The following is a 26803-nucleotide window of genomic DNA, read 5'->3' on the forward strand; positions in this document are numbered from 1 at the left end:
GGTTCGTCGAGACGGTGTTGTCGGCTCCGGGGATTTTCCCTTTGGGAATCCTCGAATTCACGCAACATGATTCCTCATCGTGCAACGCATCCTATTTTCCAATATCTTCATTCGGCATCGGGAAATGAGGCGACACCAAAAAGTAATTCGATCACCAATGACAATGCGATGACGTAAACGCTACATAGGGACTAGATGATTTTGTACCACGATGCGCTTGGTGTTGGTGCACGTTCGAGGACTCGGTACGGTAATGACGCGGTGCTCAGATTTTCGGGCTAAAAAAAAAGGCACAGCCCCGGGGGAATCTTTTTCCCCCATCGGAATGCTTCCGGCTGTACTCGCGTGCGAACCTCCAAACATCGATCGGGGTGGGGGAGGGAGAAATATTTTCTCGAGTTGGTAAATAACGAAACGGTCGCAGGATTAAAAAAACAAAAACCCTGTAGGTACGTGTGTACCTGCGACCGGTGAATATTCATGGCTCGCTCGCCTGAGCGGCGTGTACGTGTGTAGGGTATCGATGAGTAGTTTTTGCGAGCGTGCGAGGAGGGAAAAAAAAAAAAAAAAAAAAAAGGAAGAAAAGTAAAAGGTAATTAAGAACAACAAGAGTAGGCTCTACCTTAGCCATCTTGAGTCATCGCGGTTCGCGTGCACTCGACTCGCGTTTACATGTACCTATACTCATCATATACGTTTGACGAGGGAAGAAAAAAAAAATAAGAGGAAGAAAACACGAGTGCCTCTATAAGCACACTCCACACACATATTATATATACGGATATGGGACGGCGATCGATTATCGTTCAACGGAGCAGGTATACGTGTGGGCTTGTATATATACGTGAGGTACAACAAACGCGTTGGAATAAAGTATGTGCCTATGTATATACATCGGCATATTATATACCTACACGGCTCGAGAGTTTTGCCGTCGTCGACAGCTCGACGCGTCAAGACGACAGCGCCCATATAGAGAGGACAACCGTATTACACGAAGGCATGAAAAGGTCGATGATGCATGGATATAGCTACGTGTATAATGAATAAACACAAGTGATTAGTCATTGAGACGTGCATGAGTATATTTTTGCAATATGAGTTATGGGAGGGTAGTAATTGTACAAACGGGTGCCTATAATGATCCAATACTTTTACGGCGCTGTTATCACGATTATGGTGTACCTATAATACGTACCCTTTGCTCCACCGAATTCCACCAAAGCCGTGATGGGTATAGGTAGACCTCGCCAATTCATCTTACGACCAAAAGCTCGAATGTACACCCTCGAAATTTCATTACGAGCCCAAAGACATGTATATGTATAGGTACACAAGACGATAACACCGCGCGGCATATTTATCAACGTGGAGGACACTGCGCAGAGGCGCTTATAATCGCCCGTATGAAAATCACAACGCGGAGCTATTCGTCATTCCTCCGGTTGCGCATATATTTATTTATAGTGTATACGCGAGGCCTCTTTTCTTTATCTGTGTGAATCCATATCATCTGTCCCGTGCACGCAGCACTGGGCAATCGATCGCCAAAGGAGAGCTCGGGTCGTCGAGATAAGATCGCCCGCCTGACTCGCTTTTGGCTTGTAAATGCTGATGCCTGTTTAAGGGCTCGCTCGTGTACTGCCACCTCCGGGAGGACGTTTTATCATCGGTTTCTCTACTCTTTTCTTCCGCATCTCGGGTATAATGGTTGCCGCGTTGAACCTACCGTGAAATTCGATCGCGAACAGTAGCTGCGAAGAGCTGTTGCGTAAACGAAGCAACTCACCCTTCCCCGGCAAAAGTCACGGGGATGGGAGGTCCGTGATGGTACCTATCATTTCCAAACGACTTTATGCCTTTGAGTTGTATTGTAAACTGTACTTGATTACATGTATTGTGAAAGTTGGAGGGATTCTTTTTTACTTGTTAATTTCACGAGTTTTACATTAAACTGTCCTTCGGATGGTTTCGAGTTCAAACTAGTGACTATTGTGCTCTTGTCATCAAAATTCATCTTAGTTTCATCAATCGCGTCCAACGGGTGCTTCATCCTTCGGCTCCACTCCCGTACTTGTAGATAAAAGTGAAATTTGAGTAATGAGTACTTAACGACACCTTCGATGGTAAAACGCATTTAGTGTATAGTGGGAACACTTTGTATAAGTAAATAAGCCTCTTGCAACCAGTAGGCAGTCCAGTAAAGTCTAGACACATTTGCACCAGCAGTTACTTCTTGGTTCGCGCTTTGTATGTATCCGTCGACGCACTACAATCGCGAATCGTGTCAAGTGAGAAAGTAAATCTACCGTGAGTGAGTCTGATTTTTTATTAGACACGTGATTTTTTTTTTAAGATCTTGTGTCAAAAGAGATAGAAAAAATGTCCTACAATGACGCTGAACTTGATCGTTGTATCGAGCTTGTGGAGCAAGGCGAGCTCGAGCAAGCCGAGCTCATTTTGGGGGCCTACAACTGCTCGCTTTCTTCGTATGTAAAGGGCAAAGTAAGTTTTAATATTTATAGATAATTTTAATTTTAATTTAAAAATTTTTATTTTCATGTGCAAGAAACAAATTTTTGTTTCTCCGACAAACGTGTAAAACCCAATTCGTTTAACTTAACAAAATAATTTGATTTCTGTCTCGATAATATAAAATTTTTTTTAAGGCTTTTTAAAAAATTAGTATATTGTTAAAACAATAGTTTTATTATGAAAATAAAGACTTTTTACCTTACCCACAGTGGATATTTTTTTTCTTTTCCAGATTTGTATGCTGAAAGCGGAGCAAATAATGAACAGCTTTGCCTTCAAATATAATCCCTCGTACGACGTAGGTCGAGATTTCATCCCAACAAATCCATGGAGTATTTCCATGATATACATTTAAGGGAAAATTTTAAAACAACACAATACCGGGATTATGTCAAAGAGCCGATTATGCAAGATTTGTATAAGGTGGATACGATGTTCTTTTACACTCAACAGTGGGATGACAGCAACGCGTGTAATGACGTACACGATGACGTTATGGAACCAGGTGTAATTTATATTTTATGTACCACGCATATTCATCTACACACAAATACGCACGGTTATACTTGTATACATTCAGAAATCTGTTATTTTTTAATTTTAAAGTTATTTTTTTCAATACCCAAGCTCAAATAGTAAAATAGTAACACTTGATTGATTAAACGTACGAGTTAAGTTAAAGTGTATACAGTATTACTTTTTCTAATAGTGTATGTATACATATTCGTAGTCTAAATATCAAATACAAAACTTTAAAATATATTTATGATTTAACATATAATCTTTTTGTCTTTATGGGATCTGGAAATCCATACTGAAAATATTACATCTGTCAGAGTAGACCTTATAGACGAATTACGATGATTTTTGCACAGATCAGTTAATAAGCAATGAAGTCTAAATACTGTGATAATTACCCATAAAGTAGTGACTAAATAATTTTCTCTGATAATCTTCAAATTGTACATAATATATTTGTAAGTCTTACTCAAGAAAATAAGTTCTTAAATCGTAATAAATAAAAATAAAAAACCATACATAGTTTGTGATATTGTGTTTCCATAAAACCTTATTAGTACAATTCAGTTCAATAATCAAAAGGTATTTATTCGTTTACAAAAATTGGTTATTTTAAAATAAATCATATAAGGTGCTTTTATGATGTATAAGAGCTTCATTTGCGAAGGTAAGGACGATGGAAAATAATGTCACCCTCAATTCCTTAAACACACATCTAAAGATTTTGTAATTTTGTAAATTACCCAAATTAAATGTCAAAGTCACATAAATTATTTGTATTTACATATAACAATTTACATAGGGCTGAATAACACGAGATTTATCAATATTTTTGATAATTGTGTCAAATATAACAATCACGAAATAAGTGTAGAAGAAACAGAATTGTCTTCCTTAAACTTAAACAGATTTTGTAATTATAATTTCTACTAAATTTAATTGTTATTGTTATAAGATAACTATTGTCACATTGCGTTTGCCTTCCATCTCGCACAGTGGTCGCACGCATGTTCGGCTATACCAGCTCCGCATGTATACCGTTCGTCAGCACACAATTGCCATTTGATGTTAATCCGTCAGGCACATTGACTCATTGATTTCCCTATAGGTCTTATCGTGACTCACAGTAGCAGGTATATGTAACAATAGGTACAAGCTAATACGTGCGTGTACGCGCATGAAATGGAGGTTCAATAACACTAGAGCCTTGATGTTCACAGAAAACGACGGAAACTCACGATGCTGTAAAAAGATATGTGACCCTTATTAGACTAGATTAGAATTAGTAGGCAATATGAATATTGTATATGTTACGGGCAATACCAGTTGCAGATTGTATAGTAACTTAGAATGAAATCTTTTTTCTTTCTTTTTTCCGTGAAGGATTTGAAAAAATTTTAAAAAGAGTTCACAGTCTACTCACGTCAATAATTATCTCTTAGCCAAGCAACGACAAGTGTCGACAAGCGCTCGCGTTACAAAGTTTCTGCCAAAGTATTGTTACATCCACCCGCGTTTTCCCCAAACGGAAACTACAAAAATTCGCCAGTTCGAGGGAGGAAAAAGTCGGTCGATGAGTCGGCGTCATTCGCACACTCTCCGAAAGCACACCAGCTCTGTGGCGGGCGAGAATTACCAGAGCCACTCCTCGACCCTTCGGATCCGTTCCAAGTTAGCCGCGACGGAACTTCTACTGGCGCGAGCTCAATTTTTCGTCTTCCTAAATTTTTCTCGTCGACTGTGCCCAATCGTTGGCTCCTTTTTCTTCCCATGTACATGTAACACAGATATTTTCCAACCAATAGGAAGGATGGGTTGTTTCCCACTGTTTCTGATAGGATAACTTACTGAAGGACGTTTAACAAAAGATAACGACGATCCTTTCGTCTTGAACTTTGGTAAAGTGCACAATCTTCGATCCACAACTTTTCAATCACACGTGCAAATCAATGCCAAGTATGATAATTACCGACATTATGATGACGAATGCAAAATCTAGATTAAAAAGGGACTGCTTAAAGCCAAAGTTTTCTCAATCTTTTTACTACCAATCGAAGGTTTTTTTTCCATAAATTCCTCTAAAATCAGTGGTTACATTTATCTGTTATCCTGCTTATTGTCCAATTTTTTTTTTTTTTTTTTTAATTTCATTTTAAATATCAATAAATTTTAATTGATTAATATAAAGAACAGAATGGTGCACACAATGCAAAACATTACTGAAAACTCATGTCCCAATGGTAAATCGTGATGTCGTCATGGAGAAACACCCATTTTATATTCAATCGGAAACTGTTATAATATTGTATCTGGACATCAAGTTTAGTATTCAAGGTTTTGTATCTAATTGTATTGTACGTATGATGGACCAGTTTTCTTGAGTTAGTTATATACTATCATTATTGTATTGAAGAATTATTTTTTTGCATAGCAAAAACCTTAGAAGTCTTCAAGATAAATTTTGTGGGGACAAAAGTTTGAAAGTGAGTTTCGGTATCGGTACGTTTACTTTGCGTCTAAATGTAGCCCTGTATCCCGCACGCCCTGCATATCATTTACACGTCTCGGCCTCATTGTTGTTTACACGCCAACGCAGAGATAACCGGCGCTATTTTCCGGAACAATGGCCCACACCAACCCTCACGCTTACCCCTGGAAACGCGAAACAATAGCCATATTCCTCTGCACTTCTCGCAACATCAGTAGCAGATGGTACTTTTGAAGAGAATGAAAAATCTAAAATGCCGCTCGCTTTTTTCCTTTTCCAAGTACCCTCTGCGCGCAGCAGTGGTACACATATCTGATGATGGTCGACGCCACTTTTACACAATACTTGCTATACCTAGTTAGAAGAGAAGAGTCCGAGAGATTGAAGGAGTTGGGCTGCATAATGCATACGTTCCACGGAACAGCTGCATTACTCGGTTGGAAACGCGAGCCCCAGCGATGAAAGGCCCATTTTTCCACTCTGCATGCATTGAATCTCTGTAACTCTCTAGGTCTACCTATATACGTACATACCTGTAGTGGAATCAATTGGAATTACTTTTGCTTGATTTTCTTTCGTTTCTTTTATCTCTCTCGTTCTCGCATTCTCTCTCGGGGCGCGCAGTTTATCGTTGGTGTTCGAGGCCGTGCTCGAAAGGTGTTCCTTGGATAACGTCGGGTTGTCGGAAAATTTTATCGCTTAAATTAAAATTTTCTACATCTTTCTCGTTTTCTTTTTTTTTATACGAGTTTATTCGAGATTCGGAATAAGTTGGTCAATTGATCGTTGGGCCGTTTGACTTTGCACCAAATCGAATGGAAAATTAGTCTTTTTTGTTAATCGTCTGTTGCAATATTACTGGAGTAAAACCACATTGCTATTTTTCATTGCGATATTTGCTTGTGTACCTATTATATGCTTTTGACGAGGACGTAATTTATTCTTCAAAAAAAACGTCTTTTTCTAATTTGCTTTAAGCAAAAAGCTCAATTTTATTTAAGTTAAATTAATTTATTAAATTTGACACAACTACGTGATACTACTCTTAAAGTTTTACTAGGTGTAAAAAGTCCAACTTTTTTATTTTTGCGTATGAGAAGCAATTGGTATTGATCATAAAAATTGTTCGCTCGTTAGTACTGGTACAAATGATGGCCTCATTCGCGAGGTACATCAGTGACTGTGCGTCGTAGTGAAAACTGGCAATCTGATGGTCATCTAGATTTGTATGGACACTATTCGGACCGAAAATGACTTGTTACACCCGAGCCCGTGGCAGAAGTTGAAAACCTGGAGGGAAGCCAGTGGCATCAAATTCACGTAGTTCCGAGATACTCATCTTTGAATATCTTAAAAGTTAAGCAATTTATGGCAAGACATGACACGTTAAAGTTGTTGAAAATGTAATTATTAGTAGATACCTTTTCACCCCGTGTAACCTTCCGTCAAAATGACACTCATCCCAGTTTAACTTGCTTGAATTTATCCAACTTTTGACAGTTGTAAGGCCAGAACGCCAGCACTGGGATGTACATGAAACAAAAAGGTATTTACTAATAAAAACTAGTTAAAGATATCTACAGACTATATCACTGGCTTCTCCCCAGGTTTCACTCAGTCAACACCATGGGCGCTGGCGTATACCGTTTTATCCCCTCTAGGTTCATGCTCGGAGCCAATAGTGAAAGATAAAATAAAACAGTATTTACAGTGGAATCATTTTGTTCAACATCAGTGAATAAATTTGGAAGCTAAATAACTGTTGAAAAGTGTAAGTCATTTTTTAGTAGTGGTAAAAATTACGCTTTAAGTATGAAAGGATGCGCAGTAAACGACCAGATGTCGTAAAAAACGCCTCGAGGAAGGAAAATTTTTTTTCTTTCTAAATAAACTCCTGCGTGTGAACTATAAAGTTAAAAAAATTTTTTTATTGTTTTAAACCTTATAATTTATACGGCGAAATTAGTTTTACACAAGTTGCTACCTTGTACAATAACTTTCTCGAAATGTTGGTAAATTGAAAAATAATATCGATTCACGATGAATGGTGATTCGGCCAAAAATGTCAAGTCTTGTGTTTTAATCGCATTGGCTGTACATGACCATTGTCAGCATGAAAGTTCAATGTACGATGATTCATTTGGCACGTGCGGGAAAGCACGACGAGAAACGATAAGCATTACAACCCACTGGAATTGATTATTACTATCTAGAGAAACTGTTAATGAAATTGTACAAAATCTTATTTAGACAACAATTACGTACACCTACTATTGTCAAATGGTAGTCAGTTTGATTATGAAGCTTCAGTGGAGTATTATATTTCACATCATATATATATATATTTCATATCAATGGCCAACTTCCTTGAGTAAGTACACAAAGCTCACATTAACTTTTGTAGTATACGAACTTGAATAGATACCTAAACCAAAAATTATTTATAGTCTTTCAGTATATATTTGTAAATTATAATAAGTATTCTAATACTGATAAAAGTGTGTTTTTTAATTATTTGATAAACTATCTTTGTTTAAAATAAATGACTTACGTTGATTATGTAGTTTAGTAAAATTGATTACGATACATTCTTATAACTGTGATTCATGGAAAGTAAAAAAAAAATATATTAAACTATCATAACACCAGAGTGCATCATAACTTTCCTCGAAAATATGCTTACCTTTTTTTTACAACACTTTTCTCAGTGTAACATACTTAAACTAGTTGTATAAAACTGTGAGACACATCATGATTATGATGTTAAATAACATTTTCATGAATTTTATTTGTTAAACAGCGACTTTCATACGTTTAGAAATCTGGGATACTCGTTGTTATTTGCCACAATAGTAATCTTCAATGTCTTGACTATCATAGTTCAAAGTCTGAGCCATAGATCGTTCAACAGCATATCCAGTCACCTTATAAATAATCTCGCCATCGCGGATCTGTCAACTGGTCTTGCATTACTTTATGATATGGTCGTATATGAGGAAGGCGCTTCAATTGAAAAAATTCCGTGCATACTTAGGTAAGTGATGACGTACTTATTTATAAATGGCTGTGCATCCTCAAATCCTCATTAAAAAGTTGGAAGTCTTTTTGAGTCTTTTAGTTATTTTTGTAGTCTTTTTTAAAGGCAAGAGTGCGCAGTCACTCATGTATAAAACTACTTAAAAAATTATTAAAAAAATTTTTTTAAATATCTCTTATCGTTATAACAAATGAGATTTCGAGTAAGATTATTTTTGACAGTTTAGTCAAATGCAACAAGCTTTTTCTACCTCTGGGCATTTTTCGTGATATTTGACTTTTACTGTGTCTTCGTTAAATAGAGTGTTCGACTCATAAGCGCCACCCAACTGAGGCTACTTTTCCATCTCTCGAGCCGCAAAACAGCCTTTTACAGTTACTTCCTAACAACAAATTTGTATGTTGCCAGGTCTAAAAGTTGGTCCATATTGTTTAAGCAAATTTTGTACACTTTTTATTTAAAGAAAAAAGACCTCTTGTAATTTTTTGCTAAAGTTAACACTCTCCAAGATATTAATAGTTAAAGTTCGAAAAAATGACTATTTTCGTTCGGGAAAAACAGTATAAAAAATCAACAATGTTGATGTTGCCAAAGTTCTTAAGTATTCTAAAAAAATTCTTAAACATATTTCCAAATTATTATTTTATTGTAACCCCTTGATTTAAACTATGTTCCAGACTTGTTTAAGCTACGAAAAAATATATCTATTAATTATGAACGAGATCCATGAACCCTCGTGTTTAGGGAGTCTAAAACATAGTTTAAGAACAAAGGGTTACATTAAAATATAGGTCTACATCACTTTGTAAATATGTTTAAGGATGTTTGTAGAATATTTAAAAATTTTGGCAGAATGAATATTGTTGGTTTTTCACGTCGTATTCAATGAACGAAAATAGCCGAATTTTAATACTTCATATCTTGGAAAGTATAGTTAACTTTAGCGAAAAGTAGCAAGAGATCTTTGTGTTCATAGTTCTAAATCCTACAAATGTTTTTTTCAGGACAAAATAAGCAATTTGCAAAATTTGTGAAAAAAAAATTGTTTTAACAATTTTGGACCATCTTTTGGACCTGACAACATGCAAATTAATTGTTAGGAGATAATGTTGTATAAGATCATGCAAAAAAACCAAATCCAAATATTATTCTAACCAATTCCACATTACAACTTGGACTATTTTTAACCAAGTTTATCTCTTAAAAGAAAGAATTGTACTATTACCAAAGGTACTGTAATTAAATTTTTTAATTTCAATAGATTCGTATTTATGAGTATCGGCTGCGTCGCAAGTTTCTACAGCATCGCAGCGATAGCAGTAGATCGCTACATCGCCATAGTTTATCCCCTCGAGTATCGGCATTACATGACTAAACGCGTAGTATTTATCATGATATCTGTCACTTGGAGTGTAACTGTGCTGATATCCACAATACCTCTTTACTCGAATACTTTTAATCCTAAGAACAGCTGCAAATCAAATACAGTCATACCAAGGTAATTTGATCAAGTTTTGAGTCACAACAAGCAAGTACTATATATGTTTTTTTTTTTTTTTTCATGGTGACGTAGTCTAAAACAGTGTTATTTTTTTGCAGTTACCTCGCAAAAGCTATTTGGATACCAAATTTTCTGGTAGTGTGGCTGTTTGTCTTCATACTGAACTTGCGAATGTGGAAGGAAGTGAGGGCCTACGCGCTAAGGTCAAAGGCCAGGTCGAAAGAGACTGGCCAGAGCAACAGTGCAAGTCACAGAAAAAACAATTTGGTACAGTAAAAAATCTTCAACTGTACAAATAATAACGTTGGTTGTCTTTAATTATTATTATAATTATTATTTATTTTATTTTAAGGCTGTACTCACAATCCTCGGTTGTTTCTCGATCTGCTGGCTGCCCTACGTAGCCAAGAAAACTTTACAACAGTTTGATATACACATGGAACCTACAAATCCTATTAACATTCTGGTGTTTTGTATGGCAATGTCCAACAGCGCTATGAATCCGCTCATCTATGCCTGGAGGAGCCACAGATTCCGTGAAGCTTACCGTCACTTTTTACTGAAAGTGCTGAATCGTGAGGATAGCAACGAGAGGCTGGAAAATCAACCAAAAAGACAAAGTCAACCCAAGAGGAGCGAGGAACCCTCTTTGGACACCGTAGTTGTTGTCAACCTATTCACTATCAGCTAAACTGAAGTTGATCAAAAGATTGTGCATGTGAGTCATATTACTCAAGTGACTTGGCGAGATTTCCCGAAAAAGTGAACGAAATAATATACTGAGAGAAAAAAAATAATAAAAAATTACTGGGCTAGAATGGCAATCTGGTACCATTTTACCGTCTAGGGACTTTATACTTTGGCCAACCTAATATTTACCATTCCGGATGGTAAATTATATAGTACAAACAGTAAAAATGACTGTACGTACAACTAAAATTACTGTTCTTAACATTAAAAATTATTGTTCAAACAGCAAAAAGTCAAGTCTTAGTGTAATATATTATTATGGTCTTGTACATAAAAAAAAAGTTTTCGAGTGTAAACTAGCTGAAGCTCCTCAAGTAGTTATTAATTAAATTGTGTATGTATATATTTGAATAAATTAGCAAATAAGTACGAACATCATGGAGTTATTTTACTGTACTTATTTCTGTATTTTGGCTCAAATGATGGGCCAAAGAGACAATGTTGTTTTTTTTAACTCCTCTTTTAGCGTAGGTCAATTAATATTTTGGCACTAAATGGTGATTCTTCGGTACACTATGTAGTTATCAGACAAGTATTCAAAGGGACCGTAAAGATATCCTCCTTCCAACTCTTTTTAAATTTTTTTTGCAATACCCACTGTAATTAAAACTTGTATTTGCGTATACTTATTCCATATCGGTTTTCCAACTTTTTTTAATGAGGTTTCATGAAGGTTTCACTTTTTCGAAACGGTTAGCTTTTCTTTGAAAGTTTTCGAAAATAAGTTGTCAACGAGCAAATTGCGCCGAAGCCAAATTTAATTATTGTAGGATCGAATTTCTCGCTATGAAAGTGGGGATGTATGGTAATCACTGCAGAGACCCACAGACGGCAAATTTGAGTGCTACCGAGAGCAATAGTGCAAGAGCTTTTTTGAGATTTTTACCGTCTCTTACACTAAATAAAAAGAACTGACATCAATTATTCGAGCGTTTAACTTTTCACCGTATCAAGCAGAAAAACTAGTCGTTTTTGATAATAATCCTTTCTATCGTACTGTTACAGGAGTATAATCGCATTTTCAATTATCAGTAAGATGTTGGCATATGTACGTGCATACTTTTCACTTGATTGCAAATTATTCTTAATAAAAATTTTAGAATACGTGTAAACCATTATATGGTGAAGTAGTACTTGACGCTATTATAGTGCGTAAAGTCTTGTGCTCGAGTAGCGTATTCTACGCTTTCTTTTTAAGAGTGCAAAGTTAGGTCACTGTATGTACAACAATAATACTTAAATTCATTTGAATTAACGTTACATGACTTAAAAATATATTTATATTTTTATACTAACTAAAAAAGTTTGATAAGTCAATGTTGAATCAGAAATATGTAAAATGTTGGTAAGATATTACGTACATTGAATAATAATAATGATTACTGTAAATTACTAGTCGTTCAATAAAAACAAAAAATTATGTTAAAAAAAAAAAAAAATAAAAAAATAATAATAATAATAAAGTGTGTGTGTACATAATAAAATAAAGGTTGTGAGTTTTCTTAATGAAAATTTTAATTTAAAATAAGTTTATTCCTCAAACATTATTATGTATTACTCAAGCCTATATTTCATTTGATTGAAAAAATGTTCAGTGTAGTAAACGGAACATTTCTAATTAATTTTTGTATGAGACACTTATTTAATATTGAATTATTCATTACGCTTTTAGTAAAAAAAAACTACGATCTTATAATTGCCAGATAAGCGAATATAAAGAAGGTTATTAAAAAATGTTTTAAAGACTTATGGTAATTACTGCTTTTGTCACAAAAATTTCTAAACTTTTCTTCCTTAAAGCGAAAATAACAAACTTATTACGCTCTGATAAAACTTATTATTCTTATCTATAAAAACTATGAGTGAAGTTTAAAAACTTCTTTTTTCAGAAAGTTACCTATAACTATTTTTGACAAATAGTCGTCAGTCTGATTACGAAGCTTTAGTAAAGAATAATACCTCGTATCATGTATATCTCATAGCAATGGCTATCTTTTGCACGTAAGTACACAAAGTTTACATTAAATTCTGTAATATACGAACTTAAATGGATACCTACACCAAAAATTATTTACAATCTTTCAGTATGCATTTGTAAATTATGATGAGTATTCTAATACCGATGTAATTATTTGATACAGTATTTTTATTGAAAACAAATGACTTACGTTGATTATGTAGTTTGTTGAAAGTAGATTAAAAAGTATCGACATTTTTAGAACTGTTTCACGGCAAGCAAAATAATTTAATAAACCGTCTCATTCAATTTTTGTTCACGACTTATTATAAATTCTTGTCAAAAAATGAAAAGTTGGGCCATTTCACAATAGCTACAATATTTTAGGATATTAAATGTGAATTTGACAATTCAACTCTTGGGCTCAGCTCTATTGACATTTGTTGAAAATCAACATTATTTTAAATGATTTTTTTTTTTAATTAAAAACGTGTGATTGCTGTAATGGTACTTTGTTGGTAATTTTGAATCCGCAAATATAAATTTTGCAATAATATTTAGTTTACCACATCTGTTTATGAGGTGCCTTCATACACTGTAGTCTCCTAGTCGATAATTTAAAAAACCATTAAGTTTGGTGCATTACGGTTACGACCACTTTTTTTTACTGGAGCAAACGCTCTGTTTTCACACGGCTCTGTGACTAGCCACATAAAAAGTTGGGGCTGCAAAAAATTGACGGTATTTTCATGCAATCCAGAATATAAAATAATTTTTCAAACTTTTTTTTTTTTTTTTATTGTATTAAACTGAAAAAAAAGTGCTTGGCACTTTAGACTTTCTTATAAGTAATATAGAGTAAAAAAATCAAAAACTCAATTCATATGCGCAGTTAGTTTCAAAAATTATATTTTGTGATGCCTCGCATAACCGTTATAACATTTTGACCAGTTTTTTGCATTTTACAGCCTCGCACAAAATTATTTTGACTTAATCATAACAATGTGTTTAGAAAAAATTGGTTTATACCTGATGAAAAAGTCCTAATGAGGAGTAATTAAATTTGAAATTTTTAAATGTAGGCCTCACAGAGTATCGCAGTTTTCCTAAAGTGATCCATTTAATTGATTATGACAGGCATAATAATTTGAGAGTATTTTCTACTAACGTCAAAATAAATAGATTTAATAAAAATGGACAGATGGCCAGCATTATTAGTAAACTCAAAGAAAAAAATTATTCTTTAAATTTAAAAGGATCACATTCGAAGTCCATTACGTGCCGAGAATTCGAGAGTTTTTACTAACATGCATTATGATGAAATCTTTCAGAAGTGAGGGTGCACGTAATTCCATGTAATATTAAATATTTTTTTGTGTTTAAAGGCGCTTTAAAACCTTCTAATTAGTAATTTGATAAAAATAATAAGAAAGTTTTGACTGTAACCTGTGTTGAAGTACAAATGTATACTTATTATATTGAAGTTGGGCCGCTTTGACACAGGCTATTATCTGTACTTTCACATATTTTGGTGTTTCTCTTCACAGTACGTAAATGACGTAATTAAAATTTTAGAAAAGCTCTGAATGTAAAAAAAGTTTTATTACAATATTTGATAAGAAAATATTTGGCAAGATGTCATACGGAATTTTTGCATTCATGTTGCTGGAGAAAAGATGTTTTTTTTTTTTTTTTTTTAATACAGAAATAATTATAAAAATTAGGTGTTTTTCATGTTAGTAGTTAGGAAGTTGGGACATATCTGTGGGATGAAAAAATGTCATTAGATAACATACTAGCTTCTGTTACATAACGAATGTATACATAGTAAAATTTACAATACACGTAGTTTGTATACGTAGTTTTAATACGTATGCAATAAAAGATCTCATACGCTGTAGTACATCATGACTTTCTTCTTAAATATGCTTTTTTTTTATAACACTTTTCTCAGTATAGCACAGTTTAACTAGTTGTCACATCATGATTATGATGTTAAATAATATTTTTGTGAATTTTATTTTTTCAACAGCGACTTTCATACGTTTAGAAATCTGGGATACTCGTTGTTATTTGCCACAATAGTAATCTTCAATGTCTTGACTATCATAGTTCAAAGTCTGAGCCATAGATCGTCCAACAGCATATCCAGTCACCTTATAAATAATCTCGCCATCGCGGATCTGTCAACTGGTCTTGCATTACTTTATTATATGGTCGTATATGAGGAAGGCGCTTCAATTGACAAAATTCCATGTATACTTAGGTAAGCGACAGTATAAGTATCATGTACACGTACTTTTTTGCAGTTTTTTTTCTGACTTGGAAGTGCGCTGCCCATCGTGTATATGTATGCATAACATTTAATGTTTAAATTTCTTTTTAATCCATTTATGTTTCGTTTTTATAGCGAAGTGTATTTATCCAAAAAATAAAAATACATATTGTACTATTACTAAATTTTTTAATTTCAATAGATTCGTATTTATGAGTATCGGCTGCGTCGCAAGTTTCTACAGCATCGCAGCGATAGCAGTAGATCGCTACATCGCCATAGTTTATCCCCTCGAGTATCGGCATTACATGACCAAACGCGTAGTATTTATCATGATATCTGTCACTTGGAGCGTAACTGTGCTGATATCCACAATACCTCTTTACTCGAATACTTTTAATCCTAAGAACGGCTGCCAATCAAATACAGTCATACCTAAGTATTTAATTTTTTTTTTTTTTTTTTTCATGGTGACGTAGACCAAAACAGTGTTATTTTTTTGCAGTTACCTCGCAAAAGCGATTTGGATACCAAATTTTCTGGTAGTATGGCTGTTTGTCTTCATACTGAACTTGCGAATGTGGAAGGAAGTGAGGGCCTACGCGCTAAGGTCAAAGGCCAGGTCGAAAGAGACTGGCCAGAGCAACAGTGCAAGTCACAGAAAAAACAATTTGGTACAGTAAAAAATCTTCAACTGTACAAATGTATAATAACGTTGATTATAATTTATTATTATTATTTTTATTATTATTATCATTATTTATACATTTTTTTCAGGCTGTACTTACTATCCTCGGCTGTTTTTCGGTTTGTTGGCTTCCCTACATAATCAATAAAATGTTACAAGAGTTCGATGTATACATAGATGACACAAATCCTGTAAATCTTTTGGTGTTTTGTATGGTAATGTCCAACAGCGCTATTAATCCGCTCATCTATGCCTGGAGGAGCCACGGATTCCGTGCAACTTACCGTCACTTTTTACTGAAAGTGCTGAATCGTGAGGATAGCAAAGAGAGGCTGGAAAATCAACCAAAAAGACAAAGTCAACCCAAGAGGAGTGAGGAACCCTCTTTAGATACCGTCGTTATTGTCACCGTTAACACTATTAGTTAAACTGAAGTTGATCAAAAGATTGTGCATGTGAGTCATATTACTCAAGTGACTTTGCGAGATTTCCCAAAAAAGTGAACGAAATCATATGTTCTTGTTCATTAAAAAAAAAGTTTTCTAATGTAGAATTAGCTGAAGCTCCTCAAGTGGTTATTAATTAAATTGTGTATGTATATTTTTGAATAAATTAGCAAATAAGTACGTATATCATGGAGTTATTTTACTGTACTTATTTCTGTATTTTGGCTCAAATGATGGGCCAAAGAGACGATGTTGTTTTTTTTTTAAACTCCTCTTTTAGCGTAGGTCAATTAATATTTTGGTACTAAATGGTGGTTCTTCGGCACACTATGTAGTTATCAGACAAGTATTCAAAGGGACCGTAAAGATATCCTCCTTCCGACCCTTTCATAATTATCTTTGCAATATCTACTCTGTAATTAAAACTTGTATTTGCGTATATTTATTCCATATCGGTTTTCCAACTTTTTTTAATGAGGTTTCATGAAGGTTTCACTTTTTCGAAACGGTTAGCTTTTCTTTGAAAGTTTTCGAAAATAAGTTGTTAACGAGCAAATTGCGCCGAAGCCAAATTTAATTATTGTAGGATCGAATTTCTCTCTATGAAAGTGGGGATGTGTGGTAATCACTGCACATACCCACAGACGGCAAATTTGAGTGCTACCGAGAGCAATAGTGCAAGAGCTTTTTTGAGATTTTTACCGTCTCTCACAAGCAGTAAAAGGTAGCTAACATGGTCATTTACAAAAATATTGGGTATTCTTAATTTTTAATGTAATATCAAATGCTTCAATCGTAATGGAATCAAATCGAGTTATCGTATAAAACATTTTATTCCTAAAACTTTATTACTTTTACCTCCACATTCAGCAATGTACACCATAGTCTTCAATAACATACACAATAGCGTTCACTGTCTCACTGCACCAGTGTTGATACCTTCATTAACAGAAAAAAAAAAAAAAAAAAAAAAAAACGAACCTCATCATTTGCCATACCATCGCGCTCAGTAGAAAAAAAAAAAAAAAAAGAAACCTAGGAAGCAACCACAAAATATTCGCTTAAATCGTCCGTAACGATGATAAACATTTTGTTTTTTACAATATATATGTATAATACACTTTGTCTCTCCGCGAGAAAGTCTCGATACCTGCGCTTTCTCCATCGTTGGGGCGAAAAAAAAGAAAAAAAAAAAAAGAACCAATCACGGAGTGCACAGCGGTACTCGAAGGTGCGAAACGCGGACTCATCCTCGCTCGCGTTTTCCTCGACTGCGGCGAAAAATCCAGGTCAAACGGACGACGGGTGCACACAGGTCGACTTGACACAACAACGACCAAGGCACACGGTCATCCTCAACAGTAGCCACTAGAGTTCCTCGCGTAGGGCGGACTGGCGTTCGTGCGGAGGTAATACATGCCCCTCAGGCGCCGACTGGCCGCGTAGCCCATGAGGGCGTCCGGCCTCCACTGGCACAGCATCCGGAGCTCGGGTCTCCACTTTGGGCAGCGGCTCGCCGGGAAGCCGGACGGATTGGTGATGGACTCGACGTAGAAGCGCCAGGCGCGGTGGTGGCTGCACGTTACTGCTCGCCAAGCAAACCCAACAAACCATTGAGACAAAATCAGCTGGTATATGTATACTTATAAAAACAAAAACAAAAAGCTCACTGATGCGGTTGATGATCATGTTCAGGCCCATGGAGATGACGGTGGGTATGTCGCAGCCCGGCTGGCGGCCCTTGCCCCCGTTCGGATAGAAATCCGCGTGGCCCAGGGGAAAGGGAAACCCGAGGACTCCGCCGTCCGTGTGTATGATGTCGACGAACTCGGCGTCCGAGGCAGTCAGGTGGCCCTCGGGGCCCGTGTCCATGTACAAGGGGTACGCCGCGTCCAGGCCCGTTATCCTCCCAACCTGCGGTGTTTCAAACCATACCATTACCATTTCGAGTATTTACGCGTAACCCCCACCGAGGTGCAAACGAGAGAGCCGCTTCAGAGGGGAATTAGACTTTTCGGGAAATGGTGGTTGGCTCACCCGTTGCGGGAAGAGGGCCTTCCCCATGAAGCCGGCTACCTCCGCCCCGAGAGAGAAGCCGATGACGTGGACGCGGTTCAGGCGAAAGGCCATGATGGACTCGAGCCACCTGAGGGTCATCGCTATGTGCGGGCCGACGAGTCTCGTGTTGGTGACGGCCCTCACGTACCACGGCATGGGTGCCAGCTTGGACCAATCGACCAGTATCACGTTGAAGTTGTTCCTGAAGAGGTAGGCTGGAAAAGACTTTTCAATAACGCCAATCATAGAATAAGAGGAATCGTTGTACTAGTTTCTTTTCGCATCAGTATAACGCCGTGTATAGGTGCAGGGGCGTTTTTGCGCGCGTGCAGGAAAAGGACGCTGATACGCAATGGGCTGAAGAGCTTTACGATCCGCCGTCGCCTGCACCGAGTAGGTACTATACAACGAAGCTTCCCTCGGGTTATAACCACAAGTGTTGGGATAGAGATTTTTCTTTCCTTTTTTTTTTTTTATGGAGCGGCAGTTCATCTATATACAGCGTCTGTACTTGTACGAGCCGTACATTATTCATCGATGTATAGGTGAGAGAAGAGGACCGATAAATTGGCATTCAACTCTTTTTTTTTTTTTTTTTTTCCTTTCCTTCGTGCTCGTTTCGATGAAATTACACGGTACGCGGGAGTCAAAGGATTTGTCGAGAATACCGAGTACCCCCAGTTTCGTTGGACGCCCCATTTACCCCCTGAATGAGGGCTCCTCTCGGCGGAAGCCGCAAACGGGGCGGCAAGTAAAAAGAAAAAAAAAAAAAAAAAGATTCCTCCCCTGGGAGTATAGTGCACGTAGGAGAGGCGGGTAAATGATGTTGTCCCGACCTCGAATTACACGCCCGCCGTCTGAGCCCCTTTCGTCCCCTTAAATTTTCCTCAAGCCTCGACTGGCCCAATTTTTTTACTCTCTCGCTCGGTTCGTTTTGGCACTTAATAATCATGGGCACCTGATACTACCTGTACGGGAACTCTCCCGTGACTAATTTAATAAAGCGCGCATATGAAATAAATGCACTCTTGTGTCTTTAGTTATTATTATTATTATTATTATTATTATTATTATTATTATTATTATTATTTATACCAACAGATTCATAATGTGGTACTAACCATTTCTGATGCTGGCGCCACTGGTGCCGGGCGACCTCTCGCTGTAGCCATGTATGTAGAGCACGGTCGGCTGGCTGGCGTTGAAAAAGCTCCGTCGCAAGCTGCATGGGTTCCCCGGTTGTATCGTCTGCGGTATCGTTGGGTTCCTCCTTTGGGCACGATTTCAAGCGTTTTATTATTTACACGAGTAAGGGCACGCGGTTTCGTTATATATACAAATGACGTTGATTGTGCTTTATCTTTAAATTGATTTTTACACTTGCGCTGGTGTACATATATATTGTACCTGGTGTACAGCTGGTAGAGTATGTCACGGTCCAGATTCACAGGGCAACAGAACAGGCACTGTCCAGGCGGAAAGAGGGACAGGTTGACGGGACTTTCACCTGAGACAGATCAATGGAAATTACTTTTTTTTTTTTTTTTTCATTTTTTTCATTTTTACACATTACGGCAAAGTGTCAAGAATAAAGTGCGGAATATTCCATCACTTTCCACCACGACTATACGTAAGTGAAGGGCTCGCTTTGAACTATACCGTTTGAGCTCCTCAAGTATATACAACAGATCCGCGTCACGAGATCTCGCGTGCACATGTATATGTATGTATTTACGAGCTGGCAGGAAAAAATCGACTTCGTTACTTTTTCTCGTTCCAACCGATATTATACCATTTCCCACCGTGACAAAGTGCAGTGTAACATCGTTGCCGATCGCGTCGATGCTTGTAAATGAGAGTCTGTATCTTTAGGCAATTGCGTGTTTTTTTGATGAAGATGATGAAAAAAATGGATGGGAAGTGCGTGTATTAACATACTCAGTGTTGTGCCTCGCGGGATGTACCACATACGAGGGAAATGGGTAGAGGAAGCGCAACGTCACGGCCGAGGTGGAAATCGAGAGTTACCACGGGGGGCCGTGGCGCGCAAGCTCGATAACCCCACATCGGGGGTGTATATACGGAGTGTCAAGAGAGTTGCCGAGGAAAATGGGGAGAAAATAATATTACAATCGCAAAGTGTCGACGACAGCGTTAACGTCACTTTTAGAGGAGGGAGGAGATTTAAGCGCCAGAGTCATATGGGCGATGGGACGTGGGTAATTAAATATAGGGGGAAACAGCAAAAAGGGGCGAACCTCTTGATTGGGGGAGAATTTTCGTATTGGGGGTATTAAAGCGTTGTTATCGCAGTACACATAGAGGGTGTATCCCTGCGTTGTGTCGTTCTCACGAGGGTAAAAGTGGTTTTTTGTTTTTTTTTTCGGTTGCACTTTTTTGATACTTCCATAGAATTATAGAGTCAACGAGATCGAAATCAAGATTTCGCGAATGAAATGTTGGTACCGATGTAGTGTTTGACGTGAAAAAATGTATGATGTATATTTTAATTTTATAATCTCAAAATAAAATACACTTGGTGCCAATAGACTTGTAAATTGTAAACTCTGACCAAAGTGAAATTTTTTGAAAAAATTGTGTGATAATGTTAAGGTCTTGCTGCTTCCCGGCACTCATAAGTGACTATGTCAAAAAAAAAAAAACAAAAAAAAAAAACAAATATTGTTTCACAGATAATGTAATTCATACGTATCCTAATAAAAAATATCCAACTCCACAGATTAGAGTACAGAGTAAACTCTCCGTATTGCTCGTTACACCTGCAAACAGTACGAATGTACGCGCAAACTTCACGGCCTATATACTTGGAAAAGCGCGTTATGTAGGTTTACACACACATCCCTCTCTCTCTCTAATGCGAATCGTTTAATTGAAGCTTCCCCGGAGAAATCACGGTCTAACGAGCCCCGTATTAATTAGACCGCGCGCGCCGCTCGCCAAGCATGCAAGACGCTCGAGCATTATACTCCTCGATTATCAATGGGAAAAAAAAGGCAAACAAAAACCACCTGCCCCGCCCTTGTTAAAAATATCTGACCAAAACACACGCGCAAAACGACACCGAAAAATCACCTTCTTCCTCCACTCGAGCGGGAAAACACCCACAGCCCATACCGATACGTGTACCGATCTACTTACGAACGTGTATCTCGTCCAATCGCTCCGGGCGCGAAATATGCGCGCGATCGGTAATAATCGTCGCTCATAACACATCCGGTTGAAAAACAACGGCGAAAAATCACCGCGCTCGACATCCAACGCATTAAGTACATATTATACCCACGCGAGGAAAGAGAGGGGATCGGCCTATACTGTTGTCCATTCATCGGGCCGCCGTGCGACGCTTGGGACTGCAGGCGTGCTTTCGTTTTCACGGGCGCGCTAATAAACAACCGCGCGCTACTTTCCGCGCATTATTGTCATGTCGCCGCGTTGCGTAACAACTTTTTTTTTTTTTTTTTTTTTTTTCTTACCCGCTTTCTATGCACATTTCGCGACAATACTCATCAGTGGGTATTGCTCTGGTTCGAAATGATCGATAGAAACGTTGGAAGCTTTCGAAATGTCAGGTGGCGCGGTCCGGTGAGCAGATGAAAGTTTATTCGGCGCTCGACTGACCGTGAAACGCACGGCTAAAGGAAAATCGCTACACGCCGCTGCAGGTGTGCGCGGTCGAAAACGCGAGAGGTTTTTCCCTGGTTTTTATTCATAAATTACGCGGGTACACGCTGGTCTGATGAATCATTGCGAACTTTTTTTTTTTTTTTTTTCCCCTTCCCCACTGCGGTCGAGCTGTTTTGAGGTCCAAACGCTTCGGGATGATTTTTCACTATTCAATCGCGCGCGGGTTGAACAATTCATTCGGAGAATCGGAGATTTTTTTTTTGTTTTGTTATTATTTTCCACTGAAATTTAATCAACGCCGCGGGTTCACTCTGCCAACGATGCCGTACAATGTGTATATATGACGTACTCACGTGCTGCGGGGTATATGGTTGTCAATGAGAAAACAAAAAACGAGCACTCGAAGGTAAAATTTGATCTTTTTGGACAACAAAAAAGCACAGGCTTTTCACAACAACAACAAAACACCACTCTCGACACTCGAGCGAATCACGTCGCACTATTAGGGCAGAAATCGCTAAATTTCCTTTTTGGTGAAAGAAAAACAAAAAAAAAAAAAAAAAGAGGAAAAAAGGACATGTCAGCCCATTACCTTTGTAAAAAAGGAACAGCCGACAGAGAAGCGGCGTGACGAAGCCGGGCAGCATGTTGCCATGAGGTAGACATGCACACACACACACAGGCCCGAGCTCGGCGCCTCGGTAGCGCGCGCCCGTGCGTCCGCGGAAGGAAGAGTGACGCTGGACCCCAGCTGCTGTACTCGCCTCTACGGGATCTCCCCCACCTGTGCACCGGTACACCTCTCGACGCCTCGCACTGCCAGTGATAGCACTCCGCTGATAAAAAAAAAAAAAAAAAAAAAAGAAAACAGAGCAGTCCTCCGGGGAGAGAAAAGCGAGAGCCGGCCTGGTATAAGGTGGGTGGGGCGAGCGCCAAGTATACATTCAGTTAACCGTACCGTGGTATTGTATCGAGAGGAAAAGTGCTGTCATTGTGCACTACTTATTTTGTCTCTGAGTGGCAGGGGATTTCTTGTTTGTTTGTGCCTTTGGTGCTGTTTTAAATACAGGTTGGCGCGGATAATCGATGGTTACGGATCGCACGCTAGGATTGACAGATGTCGGAAGGGGAGAGTTTGTTTTTGCAGGTATACGTTAGCTGAAAAGGAGTCAAATGTCTTGCAGAGAGAAAGAGAGGGGGGGATATTAATTGTCACGCGAGTTGACCCTGAAAATCGCCGATTCGTATAATGTTTTCTGAAAAAAGAAAATCCGGGCAGTTGTATGGGCTTGCGCGCGCCAAACCGGTTTTCATAGCAAACGCATAATTGCGAAGAAAGCGGCTCTCCGCGTATATCGTTTAGAAGATCAATGGAGTATGCGCGTGTACAAGTGTACATGTACAGGTACTATACATGCGATGCATCGGTACGTATATCGGCTAGAGCCGGAAAAACATACGATATGTGCCATTTTAGCGGTGGATCGTGATTTTGTCTTTTGGAAAAATTGGAGGCGAGATTAGCTGTTTTGGGTACAAATTATAGCAATGAAGAGAAAATAGATCGGTGTAACAAAAGTGTGCGCAAGACGAGAGTCCACAAGTTTCCGGTCCCACCGTTTTAATTTGGCAATTTTTTCATTAAAAAGTCCAATGACTTCGAAGAAATGGACTGTACAGTGCACAATGATGATTATGAAAAATAAAAAGAAGAAAGAAAAAGATAATTTCACGTTTGAGAACCAAGTAGAGCGAAAAGACGAGCATTACGACGGGAACAAAAGGAAAATGAGCGCGCCTGTTGAATATGAAGATTTTGACGCATCGGAAACGCATTTGCATAATTACACCGTAGGTATACACGCATATTTCAACGTCAGAGTCGAATCTATGAATGACTCGAGTAATTTCGGCGCTCGACCGTACAATAATATCCTTGCCGTGAAAATCTAGCCGGTAGGGGCACAATATATTGTATGCGTATAAAAAATTAACGAGCTTCCGAGGTAATTTCATTGCCCGTGAAATTCCATAAAAACGTCATCGGGATGAATTTACGCACTCGGTACATCCGCAAAAGTTGGGCAAACGCTCGCTCGTTTGTATTATAATTCGCACCTATGCTCTGCACAATGAGGAGATAAATACGTGACACGGGTGTGTTAAAACTTCGCACAGAGAGATTCGGTGAATCAATTCGTGATCACGTTTAATTTAATTGCTTTCTTATCTTTGACTCCCAAAAGTTGCTAATTGTTCTTTTGGAATTGAATGAAAACCCCATTGTCCTTTGTAAGCTAATTTCATTTGTTGACGATGAAACATCGCTACGGCGTGGTTTCCACGAAAACAAAGTGTTCCTTTCCACCGACTTGATCGAAAAAACATTCCCAAAAGAGTGTACCCATTCAAGTGGAAACGATTGAAGAAAAAAAAAAAATCAACGTGCCATATAAAGGCACCGTTTCACTGTCTAACAAAAAAAAAAAAAAAAAAAAAAAAAAAAAAAAAAAAAAAAATGAATAGAAACAGGTTACCAATGACCTATAATATATTACGCGCGGTGCGTGGTACGGAGGAAAAAAATCGCAAGCGTGCCACGCGTAATATAAGCGGATCAACCAACAACACGGTATAGAAGCATGAATTTTCCTGGTGCCTCACATACAGAGAAAAAGGAACTTTCACCGACATTAATACATCCGATCCTCGGACGGGGGGACCCGATGTAAACTATTCCTTTCAAAAGCAACATAATATTATATCGTATACCAGCGCACACATTTATTTAATGAAGGAAAAAAAAAAAAAAACTGCCCTACTTATTCGCGTAGAGACGTGGCAAAATAGAATTTTGGCACTGACCTTGAACCACGACGGCCTTCCCCGATTTTCCCACGTCACCCTGAAATATTTGACAATGCATTTAGCTGGCAAAGCAAGAATATCCTTTTCAGTTTCAATTTCGCCAAAGAAATTCCCTTTGCGTGTGTAACGCGTCACGCGCGTGCTCAGATATCAATTCACCGGGTAAAAGAGGGGCCGCGAACAAGCAACCCCGTACGTCTCTGTGCACGCGCGGAGCTTTAGCAAATGAAGCATAAATCAAGAGTTAGACCGTCCGTGTATAACATGTATACGAAGAGCACAGCTAGGACATGTTTGCTCGCAGCTTATAGCCCATCTTCGATCTTCGACAGGTTGCGTGTCTGTTCTCACGTCGACAATACTCTATACTATAAATGTTACATAGTTTGGAAAGAAGGAAAAAGGGTGTTTTTATTATTATTAAAAGAACATTTTTACGAGGGTATGGACAAATTTGAGTGTCCCACAAGGAGAAAATATATTCAATAAAGGAAAGACTACAATTATCATTAGGTGTATCATCAGCAATGCAGATCCCTTTTTGTGCGTATCGTAATTTCCGCTCTCTGTATCTTGTGTATGCGTCATTTGCTCCTGTACATAGGTGTGTACATATATATATACGTAAGCAAAAATTACACCGCGAGAGAACCTTGCGGCATACATTATGTGCAGTGTATTTTTATTACACGAGCTACTTTCCGAAGTTTATGCTCATCGGAGAGTGTAGTTTTTACGACTAAACGTACATGCATGGACACATAAGTATACTCTCTATACGCTCGTTACATAAATATACGTCCTATACGTGCATGCTTCCGATAGTTCGGATGGTAAATGCACACTTAAATCAGGCAAAGTATGTATATAGGTACAGCTCAGAGGATGCTCTTCTGATAATTGATGTGCTTACGCGTGTCTGATCCACTGTGGCATCCCGTTTATCTTGTACCAACGCACAAAATGAATTATCAACCACAGGTGATCGAAGGAGCAATTTTTAATATTTAATGGCGCGAAACTTATCAATAATTCAATACAATACCAAACACAAGGCATCCCCAAGTTAATCAAGCTCAAATGAAAAAAAAAGTGCACAAGGCGTAGTACGTACACATATATACACGCGTATCCAATGAGAAAGAGGAAATGGAAGAGGAGTGCGCGCCCCCGTCAGCGTCAGCAGCTGTGAGCGGAATTTCTCCCCCGGCTGCTGGGTGCTGCCGGTGGTGGGGATATTTTGCGCATCATCCCTCTAATATCTCGGCGAAAGAGAGCCACCCTGACCCAGATAGAGTCAGCCGGTGGTAGCCGGCTGCACACACATTCGCATACGTTTACACCGACTGCTCGCGAAAAAGCAAACACAGAGCAAACGTGTACATGTATATACATCGAGATATACATGTACGTGGTCCAGCACCGGCACTAATACCCACCAGAAGCTCTTAGGGAGGTATGTATGTACACCCTTAGCTGGTGCAACAGACGCGTCTCCGTGTGGATGTATATTTGTATGTGAAGGGGGTAAGGGGGGAAAGGGTTAAAGGCCCGCCTGGACGGCTAATTCGAGCTGTCCGTTACCACTGCCCGACCTGTATAGCCACTATATACCTCGCTGTATATAATATACACATGCACTCGACTGCGCCCGGCAGAGCTGACGCTTTGTGGTGCAAGCTCCAAAAGGCCGATGCATATACCCCAATAACCAAAGTTGTGAAAGCAAAGTTGTATAGAGACAAAAAAAATTCATAACTTTTTTCCGATAGATCTGGACTCGCTATCTCGTTCTCAGATAAAGCTGATATAAAAACTTTTGCGTTGTCATATAGTTGTGACTCAGTCGTTCATTAATTGAGTATATATTATATTTATCATTCTAGTAAAGTTAAAGTCAAACATGATTCAGTATGCGGTAAAAACAAGGTAACGAGTTAGTATGTTATGTTTATCGTTTCAATAAAATCAAAGGCAAACAACACGACCACAAAGCTCTTAACTATATAGATGCATATTTTATTTGCCATAACATT

General features: G+C 38.1%; 2 protein-coding genes across 2 annotated transcripts in view; one reads left to right on the top strand and one right to left on the bottom strand.

Moving 5' to 3' along the window:
• Positions 1 to 26803, top strand: part of LOC106646689 (uncharacterized) — a 45646-nt gene that overhangs the window by 12572 nt on the left and 6271 nt on the right. The gene's annotated exons all lie outside the window — the stretch shown is intronic.
• Positions 17469 to 22546, bottom strand: LOC149373366 (hepatic triacylglycerol lipase-like). The gene is made up of 6 exons (XM_089597340.1): positions 22492 to 22546; positions 19662 to 19761; positions 19376 to 19524; positions 18234 to 18469; positions 17867 to 18110; positions 17469 to 17781 (listed from the first exon to the last, which is right to left on the bottom strand). Exons 1-6 carry the CDS (start codon positions 22544 to 22546, stop codon positions 17552 to 17554), a joined length of 1014 nt encoding a protein of 337 aa, XP_089453466.1. The 3' UTR covers positions 17469 to 17551.

The sequence above is a fragment of the Copidosoma floridanum genome, unplaced genomic scaffold (assembly GCF_036245765.1).
Source record: "Copidosoma floridanum isolate Cflo_tuat_1 unplaced genomic scaffold, Cflo_Japanese_pri ptg000032l, whole genome shotgun sequence".
In the NCBI taxonomy this organism is placed as follows: Eukaryota; Metazoa; Arthropoda; class Insecta; order Hymenoptera; family Encyrtidae; genus Copidosoma; species Copidosoma floridanum.